General features: G+C 41.2%; 2 protein-coding genes across 2 annotated transcripts in view; one reads left to right on the top strand and one right to left on the bottom strand.

The window, feature by feature from the left end:
* The window catches only part of UBAC2 (UBA domain containing 2), a 100,415-nt gene that overhangs the window by 3,789 nt on the left and 72,880 nt on the right, over window positions 1-23,746 (top strand). Inside the window, exons 2-3 of the mRNA XM_019474382.1 lie at window positions 5,180-5,299; window positions 5,738-5,844. Of these exons, the coding sequence (XP_019329927.1) occupies window positions 5,759-5,844 (86 nt within the window). The 5' untranslated portion in view covers window positions 5,180-5,299; window positions 5,738-5,758. The remainder of the gene's footprint in view (window positions 1-5,179; window positions 5,300-5,737; window positions 5,845-23,746) is intronic.
* On the bottom strand, window positions 7,198-8,442 carry GPR18 (G protein-coupled receptor 18). Its single transcript, XM_009288313.2, has one exon. The coding sequence runs from the start codon at window positions 8,440-8,442 to the stop codon at window positions 7,477-7,479; it is 966 nt and encodes a 321-aa protein (XP_009286588.1). The 3' UTR covers window positions 7,198-7,476.

Genomic DNA, 23,746 nt, shown 5'->3' with positions numbered 1-23,746 from the left:
CTAGTCCAACCCCCCTGCTGTGGGCAGGGACATCTTCAACTAGATCAGGTTGCTCAGAGCCCCGTCCAACCTGACCTGGAATGTTTCCAGGGATGGGGCATCCACCACCTCTCTGGGCAACCTCTTCCAGCATCTCACCACCCTCAGCGTAAAAAATCTCTTCCTTATATCTAGTCTAAATTTACCCCCCTTTAGTTTAAAGCCATTTCCCCTTGTCCTGTTGCAACAGGCCCTGCTAAGAAGTTTGCCGCCATCTTTTTTATAAGCCCCCTTTCAGTACTGATAGGCTGCAATAAGGTCTCCCCAAAGCCTTCTCCTCTCTAGGGTTGTCTCTGAGGGTGCCAAAGGAGCTGGAAATGTAATTGTGAGTCCTTTCTCTAGCATCTTTGAAAGGTCATAGCAATTGGTGGAGGTACCCGATGACTGGAGAAAGGCAAACATCACACCCATCTTCATGAAGGGCAGGAAGGAGGATCCAGGTAACATCAGGCCACTCAGCCTTACCTTGGTCCCTAGGAAGGTCATGGAGCAAATCTTTTTAGAAGCCATTTCTCAACACATGCAGGACACAAAGGTGACTGGGAGCAGCCAACCAAGGTGAAGTGGACAGATCCTGTGGGTCACAATTGGTTGCACAGCTGGTGTTGGCAACAGGGTTTTGGGTTTTGTGCCCATGGGACCTTCTCTGAGGACTACTTGGAAGAGATGGGATCCACCTGACCAAGTGGGACAAAAGTATCTTTACTAACAGGCAGGCCAGGCTGGTGAGGAGAACTTTAAGACAGAAACAACACAGGAGGGAGATGACAACCCACAGTCAAGTGAGGAGGCAGTGGACTGGGTTAGCCAGCAAAAGGTACAGGGTGGTGTGAACAGAAGGGAGCTTGTAATCAACAAAACAAGACTGAAAAGGACCTACTTCAAGTGTATGCAGATAAATAAGGAAGTGCCTACAGCACAGCATTATGTGGAACACTCCCATATGTTTTCTGGGAAATCAGTGTGACTGGGTGCTTCTCTGAAGTGTCTGTACGCTAGTGCATGCTACATAGGGAACAAATAAGAGGAATTAAAGGTCATATACCATCACAGGGCTACGATCTCATTGGGGTCACAGAGATTTGGTGGGTTAGCTCACATGATAGGAGTGCTGCAACAGGCAGATACAAGCCCTTTAGGAAGGACAGGCAAGGAGGGGAATTGCTCTTTATGTGAAAGAGCAGCAGGACTGCACAGAGCTTTGTCTGGGGACATGAGGAAGTTGAGAGTTTATGGGTCAGGATTAGAGGGCAGACCAGCAGAGCCAACTTTGGTGGTGGTGTTTGCTACGGGCCACCTGATCATGAAGAAGTAGATGAGGCCATCTTCAGACACTTGGAAGAAGCCTCACGATTTCAGGCCCTGGCCTTCATGGAGGACTTTAACCATCCTGATATGTGCTGGGAAGGCTCAGCAGGGCACAAGCAGTCCAGGAGGTTTGTGGAGTGCATTGATAGCAACTTCCTAACACAGATGATCAAGGAGCTGATGAGGGGAGGTGTTGTGTCTGGACCTCATACTTACAAACAAGGAAGAAGGACTCATTGGGCGTATGAAAATCAGGCAGACTTGGTTGCAGTGACCATGAGATGGTGAAGTTCAGGGTCCTGAGAGGAGGGGACAAGGCAAATTGCAGGATTGCAACCCTGGACTTCAGGAGAGCGGGCTGGCTCATCCAGTATGTAGGAAATCAAGCAAAGGTGTCAGGAGGCCTGCATGGATGAACGAGGAGCTCCTGACTAAACCCAAACATAAAAATGAAGCACACAAGAGGTGGAAGCCAATCAGGTGACCTGGGAGGAATATGGAGACACTGTCTGAGCATGCAGGGATGGATTAGGAAAGCCAAAGACCACCTGGAGTTGAATCTGACAAAGGACATGAAGGGCTTCTACAGGAATATCAGCAAAAGGAAGACTAAGGAAAATGTGGGCCTGCTGCTGCATGGGAATGGGGACCTGGAGACAGAAGATATGGAAAAGGCCGAGGTATCCAGTGCTTGCATTGCCTCGGTTCTTTACTAGTAAGACTTGTTTTCAGCAGTTGCAGGCCCCTGAGATCAGTGCGAAAGTCTGGAGCAATGAAGACTTAAACTCAGTGAAGGAGGATCAGGCTAGGGAACATTTAAACTAACTGGACATACACAAGTTCATGGTACCTGATGGTATACACCCACAAGTTTTGAAGGAGTGGGCTCGTGTCATTGTGAGGCCACTCTGGATTGTCTCTGAAAGCTCATTGTGATCAAGGAAGGTTCCTGAGGACTGTAAGAAAGCAGATGTCATTCCTATCTTCAGGAAAGGCAAGAAAGGAGATTGGGGAACTACAGGCCAGTCAGCATCACCTGGGTCTTTGGGAAGGTGATGAAACAAGTCCTCCTAGAAATCATTTTCAGACACACGAAGAACAATAAAGTGACTGGGGGTAGTCAGCACAGATTTATGAAGTGGAAATCTTGTTTGATTAACCTGATAGCCTTATATGATGAGGTAGATGACTGTCTTAGTGGGTGAGGGGAGAGAAATGGATGTTGTTTATTTTGACCTTAATATAGCTTTTTACAGTCTCTCCCATAACATCCTCAGACAAATGGATGAAGTACAGATTAGATAAGCGAGCAGTGAAGTGGACTGAAACCTGGTTGAACTGACAGGCTCACAAGGTTGTGATCAGTGGCACTTGGAGGCCAGTCGTTAGTGGTGTACACCAGGGATGAATAAGGAGGCCAATACTGTTTAGTGTCTTCATTCATAACCTGGACAGCAGGAGAGTGTGCTCTCAACAAGCCTGAGGATGATGTAAAACTTGGATGAGTAGTTGATACAGCAGTTAGTTCTGCTGCCATTCAGAGGGGAGAAAAGTGTCAACAGGAACTGCATGAAGTTCAGCAAAGACAAATGCAAAGTCCTGCCCCTGGAGAGGAGTAACCCCATGCACCTGTACAAGCTGGGGGCTGACCAGCTGGAAATCAGCTTTACAGAAAAGGCCCTGGGGGTTCTAGTGGAGACCAAGTTGAATGTGAGCCAGCAATGCAGCATTGAGGCTAAAAAGGCCAACAGCATCCTGGGCTACATTAGGAAGAGCCTCACAAGGAGCCCTGTGGGGCGATCTCTCCTCTCTACTCAGCCCTGGTGAGACCACATCTGGAGTGCTGTCCCTTGTGCTGGGCTCCTGAGTACAAGATAGACCTTGACATACTGCAGAGAGTCCAGTGGAGGGCCACCAGTATGGTCAGGGGCTGGAGCATTTGGCGTATGAGGAGAGACTGAGAGAGCTGGGATTGTTTAGCCTGGAGGAGAGAAGTCTCAGGGTGGATCTTACAGTGTGTGTAAATAACCGATGGCATGGAGCAAAGAAGAGGGAGCCAGGCCCAGTGAAAGGACAAGAGGCAATGGGCATGAATTGAAATACAAGAAATTCCATGTAAAGAAAAAGCTTTTTTACTGTAAAACTGATCAAACAGAGGAACAGGTTCCCCAGAGAAGTTGTGTAGTCTCCATCCTTGGAGATACTCAAAACCAGACTGGACATGGTCAGTTAACATCCTGCTCTAGTTGACTTTGTTTTGAGTGAAGGTGTTGGACTAGATGATCTCCAGAGGTTCCTTCCTACCTCAACCATTCTGTGATTCTATGAAAGCATGTCTGACCAACTGGTTGCTTTCTTCCATGAGGCAAGTGGTGCTACAGACAAGGGGGAGTCAGTGGATTTTGCATACCTTGACTTTAGCAGGGCCTTTAACCCAGTCTCCTGTTGTGTCCTTGAAGCCAAACTGGTGAGGTATGTGCTGAATAACTGAACAAGAAGATGGGCGGAAAATTGGCTGGACTCTTAACAGAGTTATGGTCATTGGTGCAAAGTCCACCTGGAAGGTATTAATTAGGGGAGGGCCCCTCAGGGATCAGTACTGGGACCAGTACTATTCAATGTCTTCATTAGTGACCTGGATGATGAGATGGAGTGCACTCTAAGCAAGTTTGTGGGTGATCCAAAATTGGTGGGAATGGTCAATATGTTGGAAGGCAGGGCTGTTATTCAGAGAGATGTTGGCAAGCCCAAGAAATAGGCTGACGGGAACTTCATGAAGTGGAAAGTCCTGCTTCTGGAACAGAATAACCCTAGGCTGCAACAGTGCAGGCTGTGGGGGGCAAGTGCTTGGGAAGTAGCTCTGCAGAGAAGGACCTGTGGATTTTGGTGGACAACAGGAGTCAGCAGTGTGCTCTTGCAGCCAAGAAGACCAACCACCTCCTGGACTGTATTAGTGACAGTGTGGCCAGTAGGTTGAGGCAAGTGACCCTACACCTCTAGCTGACGGTGCTCCAGATGTGGTCTCACAAATGCCCAGTTCTGGGATCCTCAGTACATGAAGGACGTGAACACACTGGAGCAGGTCCACCAGGACAGGTTGGAGCATGTGACATACAAGGAGAAGCTGAGGGAACTGGGTCTGATGAGCCTTGAGAAGAGAAGGCAAAGAGGAGTCACCTTATTGCTGTCTACAAGTACCTTATCAGAAGCTATAGAGAAGCTGGAGCCAGACTGTGCTTGGAGGTACACTGAGGTATTGCAAGAGGTAGTGGATGCAAGGTGGAACATGGGAAATTCTGCCTAGATGTAAGGCTTTGATTTATTTTTTTAAATCAAAAATCATCATGGGGGTGGCCAAACACTGGCACAGGTTGCCCAGAGAGGTTGTGGAATCTCCATCCTTGGAGATGTTCAGGACTCAGCTCGACATGGCCCCAAGCAAGCTGATCTGATTAGACCTGCTTAGAGCTGTACATTGGACTAGTTGTTATCTGGAGGTCGCTTCAAAAAATTTTTTTTTCTGTAATTCTACAATTTTCTAGGGTTGTGATTTCCATTTTTATTTGTAAATGTGAACTAGGGACATAAAAATGTATTTGACTTCATTTAAATTGTAGATTTATTCTAACAGCTAGACCTCTTCCTTGAAAATACTTTATTTTTAAACTAACTTCTTGAACTTGCCGTAACGTTCTACTCTCTTTATTTCCCTCCTCAAATGTACTGCATTTCTGTTATCTGACTTTGGTATTATACTCACTCTGAGCACAAATTCTGTGAAGAATTTCCTTGAGGGAAGAGAGACTTAACTTGATGATCTTTAACCTTCTAGATTTGGAGACTTGTATGTGGGAGAACAATATGTCTTGATCTGAAAGACACATTCTGCAGCAGTTTGCTCATTTACAACTTTAGAATATTTGAAAGAAGATATGGCAGCAGAAAATTTTCAGTAAGTTCTAGTTACATTTTTTTTAACAGAAACTGTTTTCTATGCTGTTTAGAATCTTGTAGTCTTGAATTAATATTGCAGTTTTATTACTAACATTTTTGTATAGAAATATATGTTAAAGGGTTCTAAAGAGAATTTGGTTTCCATAAATCTAAATTTATATTGATAATCTCTTTCAATCAGTGGATTATTCTAACTGAAGTTTGCAGCTATATCAGTTGAAAGTTATCAGACCCATAGGATTTAATTTTGGTAACAATCTAACTCTCATTCTTCAGTATCTAGACATGTAGGTCTGGAATTACGTTGTGCTAACGATTTTATTTGTCTTAATTGAATGTGTATAGTGGTTTTCTTGTTTTTTCTTTCATTTTGAGATACATTAAAACTTTATTTTTAAACTGTTGAATTAATTAAAACTCAACTTTTTCTTTCCAGTCCTTTTTACTGGGTGCTTGGATGCTCTCAGCTTTGTTTGATCTTCTCCTTGTAGAAATTGCTGAGTATATATTTGGCATCACCATCAACAGCTTGCCTTCTGGTTTGTAAGTAGTTCCTAATGGGTTGGTTATTTTAGATATAGTTTCAAGGGATTATTTTGTGCGGATTTTAATTTAAAAAAACTTTCTTCGTGTAGCCCTTCAAATTAAATTTAATCCTCTCTTGAACTACAGTATAAAGGTTCTTGGCATAACTATTACATTTTTGAATATCCATTTCCTAGTTGTGATCTGTGGTTAATTAATTTATATTTTATCCATATAATGATTACTTTCCATTCTGTTAGTCCCAGTTCCACTGTCAGCATGACTGAAAAGCCTCTTGCAGTGCACAAATGATTGCCGTATTTGGTTTTGTTCAGTTCAATAAACCTGGTAACTGAAATCAGGTTGGTGCTGATTTTTTTCTTAAATTACAAAGGTAGCACAACTGTAATTCTTATCTTTCTGTTCACTTTTAAATGCATATGCAGTCATATGCATTTCATACTGGTATTTTATATTTGTGTTTCAAAAATTGAGTGCTAGAGCATGTTCTTCCTTAGTGTTTGCATCTGAAGTTCTTAAAGCTTTAAGGTATTTAGTGGTTCAGTTTCGCATAATCTGTATTTGAGATTTCTGCACTTAATAAGAGTTGTACGTGTTACAGTAGATCTGTAGAGCTTGCAGAGCCTTTGTGGTTAAGCTTCTGACAAGCAAGATCAGGCTCATACAGACTTGAATTTCCATGTGTCGCATGCTCTGAGGTAATAATAAAAGCTCTTGGAGTGAGATTTTTAATACTAAACACCATACTAGGCTTTTTTTACTTATACTTTTTTAGTGTGTCTCTTGAAAGCAGCTAAAGGCTGATTTAATAAGGAAGAAGCATGTTTGACGTTATAAAGATTTTTTTTTTTTTTTGTAGTGTGTGAGTATTCAACAGGAGTTGAAAGCTTGAGTAGTACTGCAGTTATTCATCATGTTTGCTACCTTGAAGTTTGTTGCTGGGACATAGGCTGCTAGTGTGTCTGGACAAATTCAGTATTTTCATCTATGTAAAAAGATACTTTGTGCAAGAGTAGGGTGTAATAAATGTGCACGTCACAACCACAGGGAACTAATGAACAGTTTGACTATTACACCTTTTGATGGTATTTTTATCTATGACTGCAGAATGTTGTCAGTTACAAAGAAACCTGCATCAAAGAAATTTTTAGTTGAATGAAATATAAATGTTACCTACATATGCTTTCTCTTTAAGTCATGCTAACATTGATCTTGAGAGAATGAAGCTAATTTTAGAAGTGTGGGATATACAGTAGTTTCAGGAGCATTTGATTGTGCCAATATAAAAAATTAATATATACGTTGCATCATAATTCTTCAGTGTTGTCTGCTTTATTATACTAATAGTCACTTTTTCATGTCTGGCAATACTCACAGTCTTTTCAGATGACAAAAGCATTGGAAAGTTTAACACCGATACTAGGTTTTAGTTCATTTCAGATTTACAAAAGCTGTTGAGCAAATACAAAGAGGTGCAATTACTATTCTGCTTCTCTCATATTTACAGTGCAACAAATATATCTGTTACTTCTGGCTATAGAACATTCTTCAGTGCAGTAAAAATGCTAGAATTCAGAAGAAGAATTGCTCGTTTACATTATCAAAGTCCTCTGACGTTTTTTTCCGTCCTTATATCATTTCACTGTTCATATTACTGAGTGATCTTACACTTCCAGTTCTAAAACTTTTCCTGCGCACGCTTCGAAGGTAATTGCGATAAAGGATTACGCTGATGACTCTCGCCTGAAATTGTTTAGAAACAATATAGTACAGTATAACATCCAAGCACGTACTGAGATTCATGAGAAAGGTGGTAAAGGCTGCCCAGGGATTGTAAGTTGTACCTTCATCCTGCAACATCAGGAAGGTGAAGCAAACGTGGAAGGGTACAAAGCAGATGAGTACTTGAGCAATCAGAGTAACTATAATTCTTATGGATCTCTCCTTGGCCTTAGGCTTCAGTTTGGAAGTCTTGCCACGGATGAAATTGTAAATAATGACTAAGTAACATCCCATCATGATAAACAAGGGAATCAAAAAGAAAAAAATCAAGCGAGAAAAGTTCAACGTATTTACTTCCTTTAAATGGATGATATCAAGCATTTTCATGCAGGTGGTGAAATTTGAGGCTTTGTCTGGATCAGATTGTAAAAACAGCAATGGGGACGTTGTTGCAAGGGTCATTACCCAGATCCCAGTGCAAGCCAGCACAGCTTTATTTGTATTTTTTAGTTCTTTGACATGTTTGGGCTGGACAATAGCCATAAATCTGTCTACGCTTATAAAAGTGAGCAACCACAGAGCAATGGCTGGATAAAATACAGTGAAAGCACTGATAATCCGACAGAATGTATCTCCAAAAGGCCATGTTTCTTTCCAGTGGTAGATTATCCGAAAAGGCAAGGAAAGTATAAAAATTATGTCAAGTAATGCCACATTCATCATATATACAGTTATTGTTGTCCTCTTCTTGGTAGTGCAGCTGAAAACCCATAGTGCAGTGGCATTCACCAGCAATCCCACTGTGAATACAAAACTGTAGAAGACCAGTGATGCAATCCTGTATTCTTCAGGGTGGTGATTTCCAGGCATCATATTTTAACTGAATTTAGGAATAGTTGTTGCACTCCATAAATACCCTAAAACTAGATAAAATATGAAAAGTTATTCTCGGTCAAATAAAAACTTTCTTTAAAAACAAACAAGATTGTTGTAGGATGGGGTTTGGTGATGAGATTTTATTGTTTAGCTGTGAAAATGTGCTAGCTTTGTTGCTTTTTCTGACTACAAACACATTATTGTGCTCTGAAGAAAATACATGTACTGTCAGACTTATGAGAAATAGCATTTATAAGCTAGTTTTAATTAAATATTTTTAATTCCTTAAGAGATTTCTTATATAAGGAATCAGCTGGTCAATCTTGACTTTTTACTTTGAGTATGCTTTGGTAGCTGATAATTAGATTGAAACAGCTGTAATTGAGGTAAGAGAGCTATTTTCTAAAGAAAATATTTGTTCAAGTTGTCCCTGTTGAAAAATTAATGACTAAAACTATTTATGAAAAGAAATAAGTGAGCATGGCGTGTAGCGACATTTGGATATGCACAGTGAAGTATTGACTTTGCATTTTATCTGCATAGGAACTACTTAACTCCCAAAAGAATAGGTGCATGCTGTTGCTCATAAAAGACGTTAAAAAGCTATCTTAATAGCTATGTAGCTTCTAATACAGTATTTAATCCCAGGACATCAGAACCAACCACCTGATTTATGAATGAGATGGACAGATTGATAGACTTCTTATTTAAAAAAGTGAAAAGATGGGAAGCAGCGCAGTCTCCGACCAGGGCCTGTGTGAACAGTATTTTTTGGGGGAAAAGTTACTGGCTGGTAGCCAGCTGCTCCAGGGCACAGTTGTGTTGTTTCTCTCAGCTTCTTGGTCACAGGAGTCGGACATCTGAAATGTCATTATGCAGACTAAGGTGATGAGAGCTGAAAGAGATTATCCCCTGCTTTACTTGGGAGCCATCTGAGGATGACAGACCTTACCTGGTGTTTGCATGGGTGCTTTGGTCAACCCGCATCCCCCCGCTTTCCCGGCTCTTGCTGTGGTCACAGTTTCATGACTTTGCATGGGAGGGTTCCTCGTTTGGCCTTTTACCCAACCCTGCGGCAGCTTTGTGAAGAGGAGGAGGAGGAGGAAAGAGTTAGTTGTTTGTCTGATCTTCCCGCTTACGACAGACAGCCAAGTAACTTCTACAGTATCAGGCACCAAAACTGTTCTCAAGAGCAGAAGAGCACATAGTTCTTGTGTGTTTTATCTCCAGAAGTGGAGAATGCATTAAAAAGAAGTTTATTGTTACTGCTTGTCTGGTTTATGCTTTCACTGTAATATTACCAGGCACTTTTTTCAGTGGTATAGGAATACATAGTGGATTGAACCAGTGTTTATTAATCTAGCATCCTAGTTCGACACTGGCAATTATCAGCTGCTTTTGAGAAGAGTATCCATGGAGTAACTAACGTCAGTATGACCTCTTAAATCTTTCTTCAGGTTAGTTTCTGCCTTGAAATATGAAGTTTGGACTTCTGATTTTCTTACAATTCTGGAGTTTACAGATATAAAAAAAAAAATTATGCATACAAATATCTAGCCCTAAACTTTTCTCTCAAAGATTTTTTTTTTTAAGCTGTACAAAACAAAAAGCTGTGTTTTCTAATCAGATAAAGTCATTAGAACATGTAACAGAATTTATGTTTTGTATGGGAAAAGCTATGAGTATAATACTGACAAAAAAGAGGTTTGGAGGGCATCTGTATGAATGCCTCTAAAATGCCTCATTGCGTGAAGAACACTAAAAATAAAAAAATTAAAGAGTGATAGCAGACCTTATTGAAAAGTAGATGATGCATGTGCTACAAAAATTTTCTTTCAAGCATATTTGTAGCACAGTTGAAATATTATCTGGCATATTGTCCCACTTTCATTACTGTTGCACAAAATTGTCCAAATATTGCTTAACACACACACCCCGCCCCCACACATTTTAAGTGTTGGTTTTGCTTTTGTTCGGTTTTTTTCCTCTCTTGCTGGTGGTTGTGTATGACATAATGCATGACTACCTATCTCAAGATCCTGACTGATTTAGCAGGTGAATTGAGTAGTAATGTATAGGATAGGTAGAAGAATTCACTTTTTATAGATGAATATTAATAAACAGCATGGAGTTTGGTTTTTGTTTTGCTCTTCTCTCCTTTGGCCTTGCAGTGACTGTAATCGTTTCTGGTCAGGTCCTGTTTCTGAAATAACCAGCAGGCTGACGTTGATGGGAAGAGGGGAAGCTGAATCTGGCATGAGCTTCTATCAGGAAAGCCTGTGGTTCCATGCCTTGTTTGCTGGTTATTTCAAGTTTGTGCCAATTTTGAGATATATCAAAGAATGGATCTACAGTAACAAAAAAGGGGGGGGGGGGGGGGGGGGGGGTGGTGTTTAGTTGTTGAAGACACTGTTTCCAAACTCTGTGGGTTTAAATGCATGTCAGTGTTATAATTAGGTATTGCTCCTAAATTAAATTTTTAAGAATCTAAAATTTAACATTTATGTAGGTAAGAAATAATGAGATTTTTTTTTTAAAGTGTGTAGTTACCTATCTGCATTTATACACGAATGCAGATGTTCTGCTTTTTCATCAGTACTTGTCTGCATGGAATTCAGGTTGATATCTCCCAGGTCAGCCCAAGTAGATTTTTGGGTGCCTCTGGGTGGATGGTTTTGCCCCAGTTGCCATTTTTCATAATGGGAACATGTACTTACTGGTATTGATTAAAGCGGTTGCTGAAGAGCCCCTGGAGTCACTGGTTTCCGGATGTCTGTCTGTGTTAATCCTGAATGATTACTCTGTTGTTGGTCCGTGTGTTTTATCAATCTGTTTTATTTTTTTAATGATAGCTGAGGTTCTGAATGTCTAATGTGAATTGTGAAGCCCATCTAGGTGCTGCGTATGAGAACAAAGACTTTCAGAACAAAATCAGAATTAAAGCTTTTCCTCCAGATTCTTACTATGAATTACACAACAGTGACTCCATTTAAAGGATTGTGTGTGTATCTCTCTTCCCAATCCCCTTTTTTTTCTTTGGCTGTCCCTTACGTTTGCTCACATTTCCCTGAGGAGGACATGGCTTTCAGTGAAGCACAGAGAGACCAAGCAACAAGATATCCTGGTTTTAGTTTAATGAAAACAAACATTTTTCCTTTAGTGAGAACGTACTTACCAATGCTTTTAGTTATTGCATATTTTAAAATTTAGTGTTAAAATCCTAAACAACAGTATTTATGGTACTATGCTTTTACAAATGCAATCGTTTTGCTTTAAATGTTATTTATTGCATGCTGCTTGATAGTTTGAAAGTGCATTAAAGAATTAAATTTCTTTTCATTAGTTCTAGAATAAATGCCTGTGTTCAGCTTCTGAAGAAAGAGGTCTATCTTAGCAACATACATAAACATCCAAGTTACTTTGTTGGCATAGCACAATGGATAGTTACTCACCTTTTGTGCACTACAAAGTTTCTTCAGAGATGCTCCTTTCATAGCCCCAAATCTGTAGAAGGTTTAGACTTCCTCTTCTCTGCTCAGCTTCACTTAGCTGAAATAGCTCCTCTTTGCAGGCAGGAAACAATGATGCAATCTAGCTAGTTTGGAGCTGAGCTTTTATTGGTCATACTTAAAAGTATCTTGCTAGTATTTCACGTACATGCGGTGTCTGTGAACTGATATTTCTAGTACCTTTGAACAGGCAAGCTTTTATAATATTTCCAGTGTGGTCAAACTGGGCTGTTGTACTATGTATCTTTTTAAAATACATTTTTAAATGTTTGTGGTATAATGAAAGCATATTTTTGGTTGATGTCTACATGCAAAGGTATCTGCAAGAATACGCATCTTGGTTATGCAAAAGTTTCTAATAAGCACAATGTAAATGTATTTTCTGCAGAGCGTAGTCTGTTTTTTGTGGAAATCCCCATTTTATTTATATTGCCTTGGGTGGTAGTCAGTCTGAAAGTGACAGAAACTCGCTACATTTGAAATGAGAAGTTTGATTCACTTCAAAACAGGGCTTCATTTATGCCTGTACTTACCATATTTTACTAACACAACAGCAATGTTTTTATATTTTATTTGCTGTCTAAAATAATAACATGCCTATTTAAGAGCTTTGTAGAAAAATGCTGTATGAAGAGAGGTTTTAGCCTTTATTAAAATGGAGTAAAATCTCTGAACTGTGTCACTGCAACAGACATCTTTGGTGGGATGAGAGTATTCACAAAGGCTAATAGGTAAAGGAGACTCATTTCCTACGTTTTCTCTTTGTCAACTCGAAAAAAGATCCAAACTTTGAAAGAGCTATTCAGAGAAGGAGATCATTCCAAATTCTCTGTAGAGCGCTTGCTAGCTCCAGGTCTCTGACCATCAGTCTTTGGGACATTGAAGCACACTACAGAGAGTTTGTTACCTCTTGTGGACTCCATTTTTCCCCCCCAAATGAAGCAAAAAGACATGTGTGTTGAGGAAGGGAGCAGTAATATTTCAGTCTCCTCCTGGCATGCAGTCAAGAATTTGCCAGGATGTGCACGTGGTGCCAGCAGCAACAAGGTCCTGCAGTTCAGATGTAGCCAGAATCAGGTTTGCTTCTGGGGACATCTTTCTTCATTTGACTGTGAAAGTAATGTGGGCAGGTGATTCTCACTTAGTGCTAAAGATAACTTCTGTGAAAAATACCCTCTCTGCTGGAGTCATGTAATTTATCTCAGTTGAATGGGTTTGTGGTAGCGCGTAGGTATTTGCACAGGTCAGTGTGATGGGTGAAGTAATTACAGGGAGGGACCTGGGTATGGTTTTCAGTGTGTAGATTAATAATATCTTTAAATATTTGGTCTTTCCTGTTTAGGTGAACTAATACCAAACTTAATTTTTATGATCATTCCAAAGACCTCTTAAATGCAATGAGCTGCAAATCCTACCCAGACCATCCTATAGAAATATAAATCTATTAAAAAGTGCTTAATATTTTAGGATTAAGGAGTATCTTAAAAGGACTAACCAGTGTTGAAAACTCTTCAGTGGCTTTATCGTTAGCAAAATAATTCTGGAGCATGCTCCAGCAGGATGAGTCACTCATACTGTTTTCAAGTTTAAGTGAAAGCTCATTGAAATTCAGTGACATATGTATTTTTAAAAGGTTTAAAAAAGAGTGTGTGGCTCCTGGAAGAGAATAACTAGGCTTTTGAACTCTCCTAGGCAAGAGTACTTTATTTTTAGCAAAACAATATACAGAAGTCCGTAGGTCCTTTCCAACTTGAACTGCGCTATGAATGTACCGAAACAAGCAAGTGGATAGACAGCGCTCCCCTTAGCTGAAGAGGGAGTACAAAAGTAATTCTGGATTTGGATGAAAACCAGGCAGATGTTGAGGCTGGGATCGGAAAAGCTGTATGCAGTGAACTGCCCCTTGGCTTGCTGTCTTCTTGGGGGCGGGAGGGTGTCGGAAGGGTGACATTTTATAGCTGTGTCTCTTTTTGTCTGAAGAGGGTGGCTGATGTCTTGACCCGACAGGGGAGGTCATGCCTTGTGAGGGCAGCTGGAATCAAGTCACACTTAGCAGTTTACACAGGTGGATAACAGCAGCCCAGTTGAGTTTACTGGCATGTTAGCCATCCAGCTGGTTTGCCATAGCATATACATGTCAGTCTGTGTTCTTCTTGCGCTCAGACTTTTCACATCTGCCTGGCAGAGAAGGGGCAGCCAAACAGCTCTGCTGCTGACAGGCTGGAAGGCCTTCCCTGTGAGTGTGGAGGGGCAGCTCTGTGCGCTGAAAAGAGGTGTTTGCACTACCAGCAAGCATGTGCTCATTCTTGTCTGGGTGCTCAGGCTGGCTGCAGCTGCAGTGATAAACATTTGGATGTGAACACCCCAGTGAAAAAGTTGCACTAACTGTGGTTTGCTAGAGGCAGTGGGCTGTTCTGCTGTGCCGCATTCCCCTGGCGCTTTGGTTTCTGTTGTAGGAAGCACCTGGCTCTATTTTTGTTTTCTTCTCCTTCTGTACTGTTTTATCAGCTAGAGATGAGTGTCTTGCATTGGTTTCCCTCAGATGGGTGAGTACTTCCACCGCTCCAGCTTTTACTGAAATAAATGCTCAGTTCCCTCCAGGGTCTTTTTTTGCTGTTCTGAAGTTTGGGGAGTAAAGAAGATGATTTTAGTTGCGTTACATTGTGTTAAAGCTGTTTTTGAGTAGTTAAAAGCTAAGCCAATGTACTTCATGTCTGAGGATAAGGCAGAGTGCACATATGGTCTATTATGGTGCCTTCACTAACTGGCGGTAGGTGAGCCTTAGAAGAAATGAGCTTGATCATTTGCAACAATGTGAAAGCGCAGCACTGAAGGGATTGTCTTCATGCTGTTGCTTTTGTAGGAGTAATGTACTGCTGGCTCTTTCTCTTTCAGTGGTTTAGTCATGGTACAGAAAAGTATGTTTTGCCTGTCCACTCTACTGTGTAATGTAATCTTTGTCCAGCTGATACAGAGAAGTTCTGCACGCAGAAGGGCAGAAGGATCACCCTCTGCTTCAGTTTGGTAAGGAGTAGGCTTGAGCTTGTGTTCTCCTCCTTCCGAACTTTCCATCATTTGGACCTATTGAAAAGAACGAACTGAAGCTTCTTGCACAGTCCAGTGCACCAGTGGTGCAGGAAACAGCTCTCCCATCTGTCAGTTTGGTAACTTACCAGCTTGCTGTTGTGGGTGAGTTCACATGCAGTTTGGGTTACTGTTCTCAACCTTGATGAAATTGTGCTTCATTTTTTATTCCCATATTGTGTTGTACCATAGTGAAGGTTTAAGAATAGACTACTGGTTAAAAGTTGTCATGGCACTGAATGCATAAACTTATTGCAATTGTTTCCAGTTTTGCCATATGCATGTTACTCAGAGGCTGTGTCATGGCATAGCTGTCCCTCCTCTCCCACTCCTCAACCTGCAAGTGAGTATAAATGCTGTGTGCAGCAGAGCTGAAGGAATGGGAAACAGAGCAGCTTAAGAGAACTGCAGCATAGTTAGCTGTACCTGACATGTCCTAATTACTGTCACATTTTGCTTTCTCTTCTGTGTTTTGCTAGAATTCGGTACGGTTTGAGGAAGGAGTTCCGGATAGTTTCCTTTTAAAAAAATCAGTAATGAAATTGACATTCCATGTTTCTCCTGGTTTGTTTGGAGTTTTTTTCCCCTCCTTCTCTTGTACAGCCAGGACACACCCTGTGTCACTAAATACCCTAAAAATACACAGTGCATCTGGCCTGCGGTTCATCTGTTCAGCAGCATCAGCCTTTGAAAGAAGAAATACTTCAAAAATGAATTGAAATGAAAGTTGCATCTCTAAGATGTCTGAGAGTGCGGTAGTGGACTGGAGGCAGTGGTTTGTTATGCAGCAGCAATCTCAGAATGTATGTAGTCTAGTATTAGCTCATGGCAAATAGCAGCACAGCTCCATGCTTGTTGATGAACCCACATTGCCTTTGGCAGATTTCTTAAAATGTTGTATCAGTGTTCTGCTTTCCACCAGTGTTCTGTTGTGTTGGGAAGCAGCTTTTTTTTCCAAAAAGTACAGATTTCTCATGACAAATACTTCAGTTGTTTAAAACCTGCACGAATACTCAGCTTTTTTCTTTTCTTTTTTAAATCTGTATGCGTTGTCAGGAGCTATGCAATGAGTTAGTTGTTCCAGTTTGGAAGTGTCTAGGAGAGCTTTTTCAAATACTCTTTCCTTACTAAGTATGTGGTATGTGATATTTTTACTATTAAGCTGCTCTTAAAAGTCTCAGGTGCGTAGGAGTACTGTTCTGAAACTTGATATGTCTCCTAGGGATAGAGTTAATGTTTCAAGAGTAATGTCTTTATTGGGAGCTGCTTATATTTGATTCTTTTTATGAAGTCTAGTGTAGAAGTAGGGAGAATCGTTTTGACTCCTCCAGAGTTCAGGAGCTTGGACAATCTCTGCTCAGCTACTAGCCTGAGTATATGTAATCAGAAACTAAATAATTAAAAATTGCTACATACGCTTTAGCATGCCAGTGAAGTGTTTAATCAAAATACCTGAAGTGAGAGTGAGCTGTGAAAGTATTTGAGTTAGAATAAGTGCTGTCCTTTAAATTCAAGGGCACCTTGCTGTGTGTTGCATTCCTGTGCGTGGTGCCCAGCCCTGGCAGGTAGCTTGCTTTGATGAAGTGACAGTCTTCTAATGTTGTTCTGCCTGTGCCACCTGTCTCTGGCACAGATTAACAAACACAATAACGTGTTGAGGTTTTGAAGCTTGGTGTGCTACAGTGGAGTTGAGCTGATGTGAGAGGGAGCATTCAAGATGGTAAAGGGGCTGGCATAATCCAGATCAGGACAAAGCAGCTCAATTCCTGCCACATAGCAGTAAATCTGTTTAGTTAGGATCTCTGCAGGGCAGGGTTGCTTGGTGTGTAGGCTCAGCACTGTCCTTGGAGGGAAGTGGAGGAGAAGTTGAGTGTGGGACAAGGCCAGCTGATGCTGTGAGCTGGCAAAGGAAGACAGCAGAGCTGGCTGCAAGCAGATGATTTCGGAGAAGTCACTGTCTTTGCACCTGACATACAGATGTGGCATTCTGTCATACCCTTTTGTGGTCTCTCTGCTATGTGAAAAATTCCAAAGCAGGCATACTAGCCACCTGCTCCATGAAGGATGATTATCAGTGTGTCATTCTTTTCTGCTCTTCGAAATGCACTTATCCTTTAGACTTGGAAAGGCAAGAAATAAAGGCCTGTAGCACTTTTTTCATCATATCCCAACTAGGTACAGTGCTGGGTCCTGTCACAGGACTCTATACTTTCTGACAAACTATTAAACTACATACGTCTATATATATATTTTACACACATACTGTAAAGGGAAGGAGCTGAAACTCCTGAACTTTATCTTGACAAGAAGCCTAGCGGAATAAGGCAGGACATAGATTTGAATTTCAGTAATTTAAGCAGGAAGTTTCCTTATGTAGACACAGAAAAAGATGGCTTTAAGAGAGGATGAGCCAGTGAAGCTGAACTGGGACTTGTGTAGCTAGCATTCTCTGACACTTTCATCCTTTGCCTCCAGATCATACTGGCTGTCTGCATTTTTATTTTTGTGCTGTGTGGTGATGTGGGCCACCAAATTCATAGTACTTACCCAAACTGCAGAAATGGGAGGGGATGCACAGCTTGTTTTGAATAAGGTGCAGTGGAAGAAGGAAGGGCCGTAAAGGTGGAGGGATGTGGGACATCTCTGTACTCCTTCTTCTTTCTAATTTGAGAGCATATTGAGGTAACCATAAGAAATATACCAGCAGCCCATGGCTCACAGTGCTCATTACTGTCTAGATGATGTAGTTTATTTCCAAGACGATGGGGTCTAATCTGTCACAGTTACTGGGTGGGTGCTTGGCGTAGTATCTTTTAGTAGTGATGCTGGATCTGGTTTCTTTTTACCACCAGACAGTTCCTGGCCTGATGCTTATACTGCCCAGTGCTAAGATCTCTGACATTTAAAAATGGGCCTTAGCCTCCAATAAGAAATAGTTTTGTGAAATGCGTTTTGACCTCTGCTGTGGTGAAGATTAATTACTGCATCAATGCTGCCACCTATGGATCTTTAGCTAGCATAGCAACAGATCTTTGGAACAGCAGAAAACAGATATAACAAGGTCATTCCTTTATACACCTGCACTACTTAGCCAGTTGTGCAGGAAAACTTGATTATGAAGAGTGAAAACCACTTTGACTCCCCCATGGAAGGGAGGTACCACATGGCGTGGAAGCTTTGATCATTCCTGTAGTTGTAGAACTGCAAATTCTGTTGTTGCCTAAAGAGTTACATTTCATACGGGTCTCTCCCTTGCATTTTTTTTTTTTTTTTGAACAATAAGATACAATTCTGAGAATGAGTTGTAAGCGAAGATTTCCTTACTGTGTATAGTCCAAATTTACCCTGAAAAAGTGAAGAATTAGAAGACACCTAGTGGGGGAAGGAGAAGAAGGACTGGAGGCAACATTTGCCATTCTTATTCTGGCTTTATTATACAACACAAGGATAAAAACTAAAATTAAAAATTGAGCAACCCTGTCTTTTTAAAGCCACTCACCACCTGATTTTGTTGTGTTTTATTTGTCTGATATGTCTCTATCAAAATAAGACACAGTAGCAACAACTTTCTTACCACAGCACTTCATTTTTCTGAAAGAGTGGGGTGTTTGTGTTCTAAAAGTTTTATGATTAAACTATTTCATGAAAATGCCTTCTTTCCCATGTGGGAATAGGGGGCCTCCTTTTTAGGTTAATAGTTGACCCTTGAAGGTTATTTTCAGTCTACGTGGGGATGACCAACTCTAAGAAAATCAGCTTTTCTTTCTGTCTTTACTGGCAGCTTATGTTTTTTTCCCCTCTTGTCTTCCTCTTTCGGGAAGTAGGAACACCTTGTTTGTTCCTCATGTTCAACCATAGTAAAGGAAGACAGGGATGCGGAAGTCCCTTTGGAATTCAAAAGGAAATCCTGCATCTAATTGTAGATGTCTGTGCCAAACAATTCTGTACAAATGATAATTTTGGCTATTGTTTGCAAATTGGCTTACTGTCAGTGGTGCCCCATGTTACTTGATCTGAAGGAAAACAATCTCGAAGTAGTCATTACATCCTAGAAACATCAGTTGTCTCCTATCTGTAGAAGTTCTGCTATGAGCATGGATTGCTACAACATTTTTGTTTCAAGGATCTGGTATCTTTTCATGTAAGGGATAAAATATCCCCCTCCATCGCGGAATGAACTGCCTCCGTTCCAATGATGATCTATGTATCTCTCTTCCTTCTCCTCATATTTGTAGGGCAGCTAATTATTTGATTGGGGTGGAGGAAAAAGGAAGAAAAATGGATGAATAATTCTTCAAAGCAGTTGGAGATGTTATTAGTATGAGGAGATACTGTGTCATCATATTTTTGCAAAATAAAGAGGGTATGATTGCTCTCTTAGGACAAAGAGGAGGAAGGTAACTGAGTAACTTCACAAAGGAGGTCTTGCAGTGACTGATGCTTTAAAGAAACTCCTCTTGATTTACCAAAGTAATGGACAGAAGTTGATTCAGTAAGTTCAGTGGTTTTCTGAGAAGGCACAGTTGTATGATTGAGGCTTTAAAAAACAAATATGCATGAGACAAAAGACAATGCATATAGTTAGTAAAAAACCTAACGTGATTGCTTCACTGAAGAATTAAGAAATTAGAACGTTTCTTTTTCAGAGTTAAAGGACTTTGCAGACTTTCTGTATAAATAACAAGATTTTTTGGTATGCCTTTCTTTTAAAATTTCCTCACTCTCCTATTGTTTAGTCATCACTTTGCTTCAGACACCTTGGTTTGTAGTTGTGAAAAAGGGTTATATGGTGGTCTTAATGGGGAAGTATTTTTTGCAAAGAAATCACTTCTCTGCTACAGCTTTTCTATTTTGTTTCTGTTTTGTCATGAACAAGCTAAACAATTTCCTGCCAGCAGTTTGGGCCTTAGAATACTTACAGATCTCTCTTTGGAAAAAGGAAAGATGAGCTGCAGCCATAAATCAAAAGAAGGTGTGAGTGGTGTCTTGACCAAAAAAACCTAAAATTGTGGGAAGCGTTTTAATTTTCAAGTATTGTGAAGTAAGCCAAACTGTGTGAGTAAGATGAACATTAAAACCTCTCTTTACTAGTCCTTAGCCTTTGAAGACACGTTATGATGTCCGTTACAATGTGCTAATTATAATATGGTAAATTATGAGAAGAGATTTGATTTTTTTTTAATTTTTTTTTTTAACCAAGAATTCAAAAGTAGTTTAAAAAATGGCTCAGCCAAAAAATAATGCATAATATTTACTGTAGAAGAGGACTGAGGGGTAGCCAATTACTAGACTGTTCTACAGAATTGCGCTCAAAATCTTGAACAGCGGATATATGAGTCACATTTTGGTAGTTAGTTCCTACTTATTGCCACTTCCATGAAAATAGGTCATAATAAATAAGGCCAAAATAGCTTATGTGCTTTGCAACATAGGTCATCATAAATTGCCATCCTTTGGTTCCATTCTGCGCAAGCTTTACGCTAAATACAGATCCTGATAAAAGATCATTGTTTAGTGCTTACATCAGCAGGGAGCTGGGAGTGAAGACCCTCTTCAGCCCATCACGTAATGAGGTGTGCCCTTGGGTTGCTTAGGTGTGGACTGGGTGATGTGCTCCGTATGTGGGATCGGGAGGGTGGAGAGAAACAGGATTTCTGTGCTGCAATGTGGGAACTCAGTAGCACGGTGAGGGATCGGATGTCAGAAGCTGCTCTAGGAAAGGCTGAAGCTCTCATTCACTCGTGGTCCCCACCCCTCCCTCCCCAGCACAGACAGTTGTCACACAGTCAAACTTGTCCATGCAAATGGTTCTGGGAGGCTGATGCTACCCTGTGCCTCTCTCTGCAGCTCCTTTACACCAGAAACATGAAACAGATGAAGTCGTGGGAGGCATAAGTTCAGGTAGGACTTGCACACTTTAAAAAGAAAATATTTCTCACATGAAGTAAGAATGGCTACCAAAATAATCACGTTCAAAAGCAAATGAAATCATAACTCTTTGAATTCAGGTGCATAACATACCAGGGTCCTGGATCACTACTGATCAAACATATTTTCTCTAAGGCAAGAAGTTTGCAGAATGAAAATTTATGTATTAGATACAGAGCTAAAAGCCAGTCCCTGTTACAAGTTGGTCTATTCCCAGTATAAGGTTCCACTTTTGAGGTTATACGTGTCTCAAGGGCCTCTTGAAGTAAGTGCCTATCTTAAATGAAGTTGCCCATGCTTCTCAGTTCATTAGAGTGGCTCACGAACGGCAGCTTACCAGAATAAGTGTCAAGATCCTTAATAACTGCTAGACAGCTCTCTACTCTTTAGATTCATAAAGATTGAGCTGACCCTCATAGCAACATGAGTTTGATTGCTTCCAGGCTATACCTGTCCAGGCTTGGAGGGCACTTTACACAGGCTGGGATGTATACCCCCATGTCCCTCTGGACTTGTGTAGCTTCAGTGAGCCACTTGGCAGTATGTCCATACATGATGCTTTGCTCATTGCTCGCCTTGCACATAGGCGTAGTTTGAGAGAGCGTACAGTGGCGGTAAGACACGCCCACAGGCTTATAGCCTTTTGTCTTCAACCATTATCAGATATGTAGTCACAGATTTCTATTACCTAAGCCAGGAACCTTCTCTGATATCTTTGGAGGGACAGAGACCTCGTGTCTTGTGTTTCCCTGTCTGTGTACCAGACGTGCAACAGCTTCGGACTAGGTGGGCTAGGTGATCCTTTTGTCCCTCAAGGTTCAACTTATCCAAACAGTGATAGCTGACGGTATCATGGTGTATTACGCAGACATGAAGGGTGACACATCACACTATTGTTTTTGCTAGGGATGCTGATCAGTTGGTGGAGCTTATTTTACTTATTGGCAAATTGTTGAGTGGGATGTTGAGCTCTTAAGTCAGGTGTGTCACGAGCAGGAAATCTGAGATGATTTCTCAGAGCTATTTTTAAAAATGTTTTCCTCTGTTCTGGAGCCTGTCAGACATGAGTCCACCTTTTCCAATTTTCTGACGTTACAGAGAGATTGGGCAGGATGCAGACGAGTTAGTTATAATGGCACCACTCCATCTGAGAGGCAGCTTTCGTTCAAGACTGTCTCAGATAACAATGCAGTCACCTCATATCTGCTTCTTTGCTTTTTGTCATTGCTTTCCGGCCTGGGGATAGCTTTTGGGATTGGTAAAGCATGTCCACTAAACCCTGGTAAGAAACAGTCAATCAAGATGAAGCACTCATTCTCTTGCGGTTCTTAAATGGACTTACTTTCCCTGTGGTGTGTGACAAAATAGCTTTCTGTGTTTTAAAACTTTTGTTCTGTTTTTTTACATTTTTATTTATGTCTTGTACACTTAAGAAAATAAAATCGGTTCCATAAAGGGATACTCAGCAGTAATCTCTGTGCTTTTCTGTGGAGAGCTTTTCTGTCACTTGTCACCACGAGTTTTATCAAGGGCTTGACGAGAGATGTGGGTTTGTTTGTTTGTTTTGCCTTCACTTAATGATCCTTTTCCATAATGGGATGTTAGTGTGGTGCGATCTTTCCTTACACTACAGCTCTTTGAGTCTGTGGTCACCAGCTCTTTTCACCTTTTGATGAAAATAGTGTTTTGGTAGCTGTGTGCTCTGCCAGAAGTGTGAAAGAAGATTCAAGCCCATGTGGCTGAAGCAGTGTAATATACTATGCTTTCCCTCTTTTCTTTTTAAGATTCTCCTCAGAATTCATCCCAGATTCCTACATCACTTGTCAGAATATCAGCCTGCTGGTGTTTCATCTAAACCCTCATATTTCTAGAACTGGGGCATCTCTCTGCCTCCTGGACGTCAAAAACACTTTCTTTTTTTTATATTTATAAAGGTCCTTCAGGAAGGTTTCTTGCTTCTTCAGTGCAATAACTGTCTCTGTACAGACTGTCATAGTGAACAGCAGACTGTGAGACGACAAGGGAGCTAGGGGTAAACACCAGGCGTGAGCCCCAATGTCCACAGTGGAATCATTAAGGAATGTTTCCACTCCAGAAGTAAAAACTGGAGTTTTATTTACACCTTAGTGAAAATGGTGCTTTGGCTACAGGCCTGAGACAGCATTTTCAGTAGCTATTGTGCAGTCTGATCTCTCCTAGCCTGAGCACTGCGTTCCTTCTTCAGGTAACTTCTTTGGGCTGCAGTTAAGAGGTGAGTGTTTACAGTAATCCCAGTGAATGTTCATACAAATATTCATTCAAAGGAAAAGAAGGACTGCTTGCTTATACAAGGAGATTGGGATGTGTTATCTATATACATACCTCCATCTTCTTGTCTACCTCTGAACCCCTTCTCTTCTAATCCACCCGAGAGTGCTGAGGGAGCTGGTGGAGGAGCTCGCCAAGCCGCTCTCCATCATTTATCAGCAGTCCTGGTTAACGGGGGAGGTCCCGGACGACTGGAGGCTTGCCAATGTGACGCCCATCTATAAGAAGGGCCGGAAGGAGGATCCGGGGAACTACAGGCCTGTCAGCCTGACCTCGGTGCCGGGGAAGGTTATGGAGCGGTTCTTCTTGAGGGCGCTCACAAGGCATGTGCGGGACAACCAGGGGATCAGGCCCAGCCAGCACGGATTCATGAGAGGCAGGTCCTGCTTGACCAACCTGATCTCCTTCTATGACCAGGTGACCCGCCTAGTGGATGAGGGAAAGGCTGTGGATGTGGTCTACCTGGACTTCAG

Source organism: Aptenodytes forsteri, unplaced genomic scaffold, assembly GCF_000699145.1.
Source record: "Aptenodytes forsteri isolate BGI_AS27 unplaced genomic scaffold, ASM69914v1 Scaffold123, whole genome shotgun sequence".
Taxonomy (NCBI): Eukaryota; Metazoa; Chordata; class Aves; order Sphenisciformes; family Spheniscidae; genus Aptenodytes; species Aptenodytes forsteri.
This window is presented reverse-complemented; position numbering and strand designations above follow the sequence as displayed.

What these genes read in the sequence shown, in the direction of transcription:
- GPR18 (XM_009288313.2), bottom strand. Translation starts at nt 8,442, where the DNA reads ATGATGCCTGGAAATCACCACCCTGAAGAATACAGGATTGCATCACTG.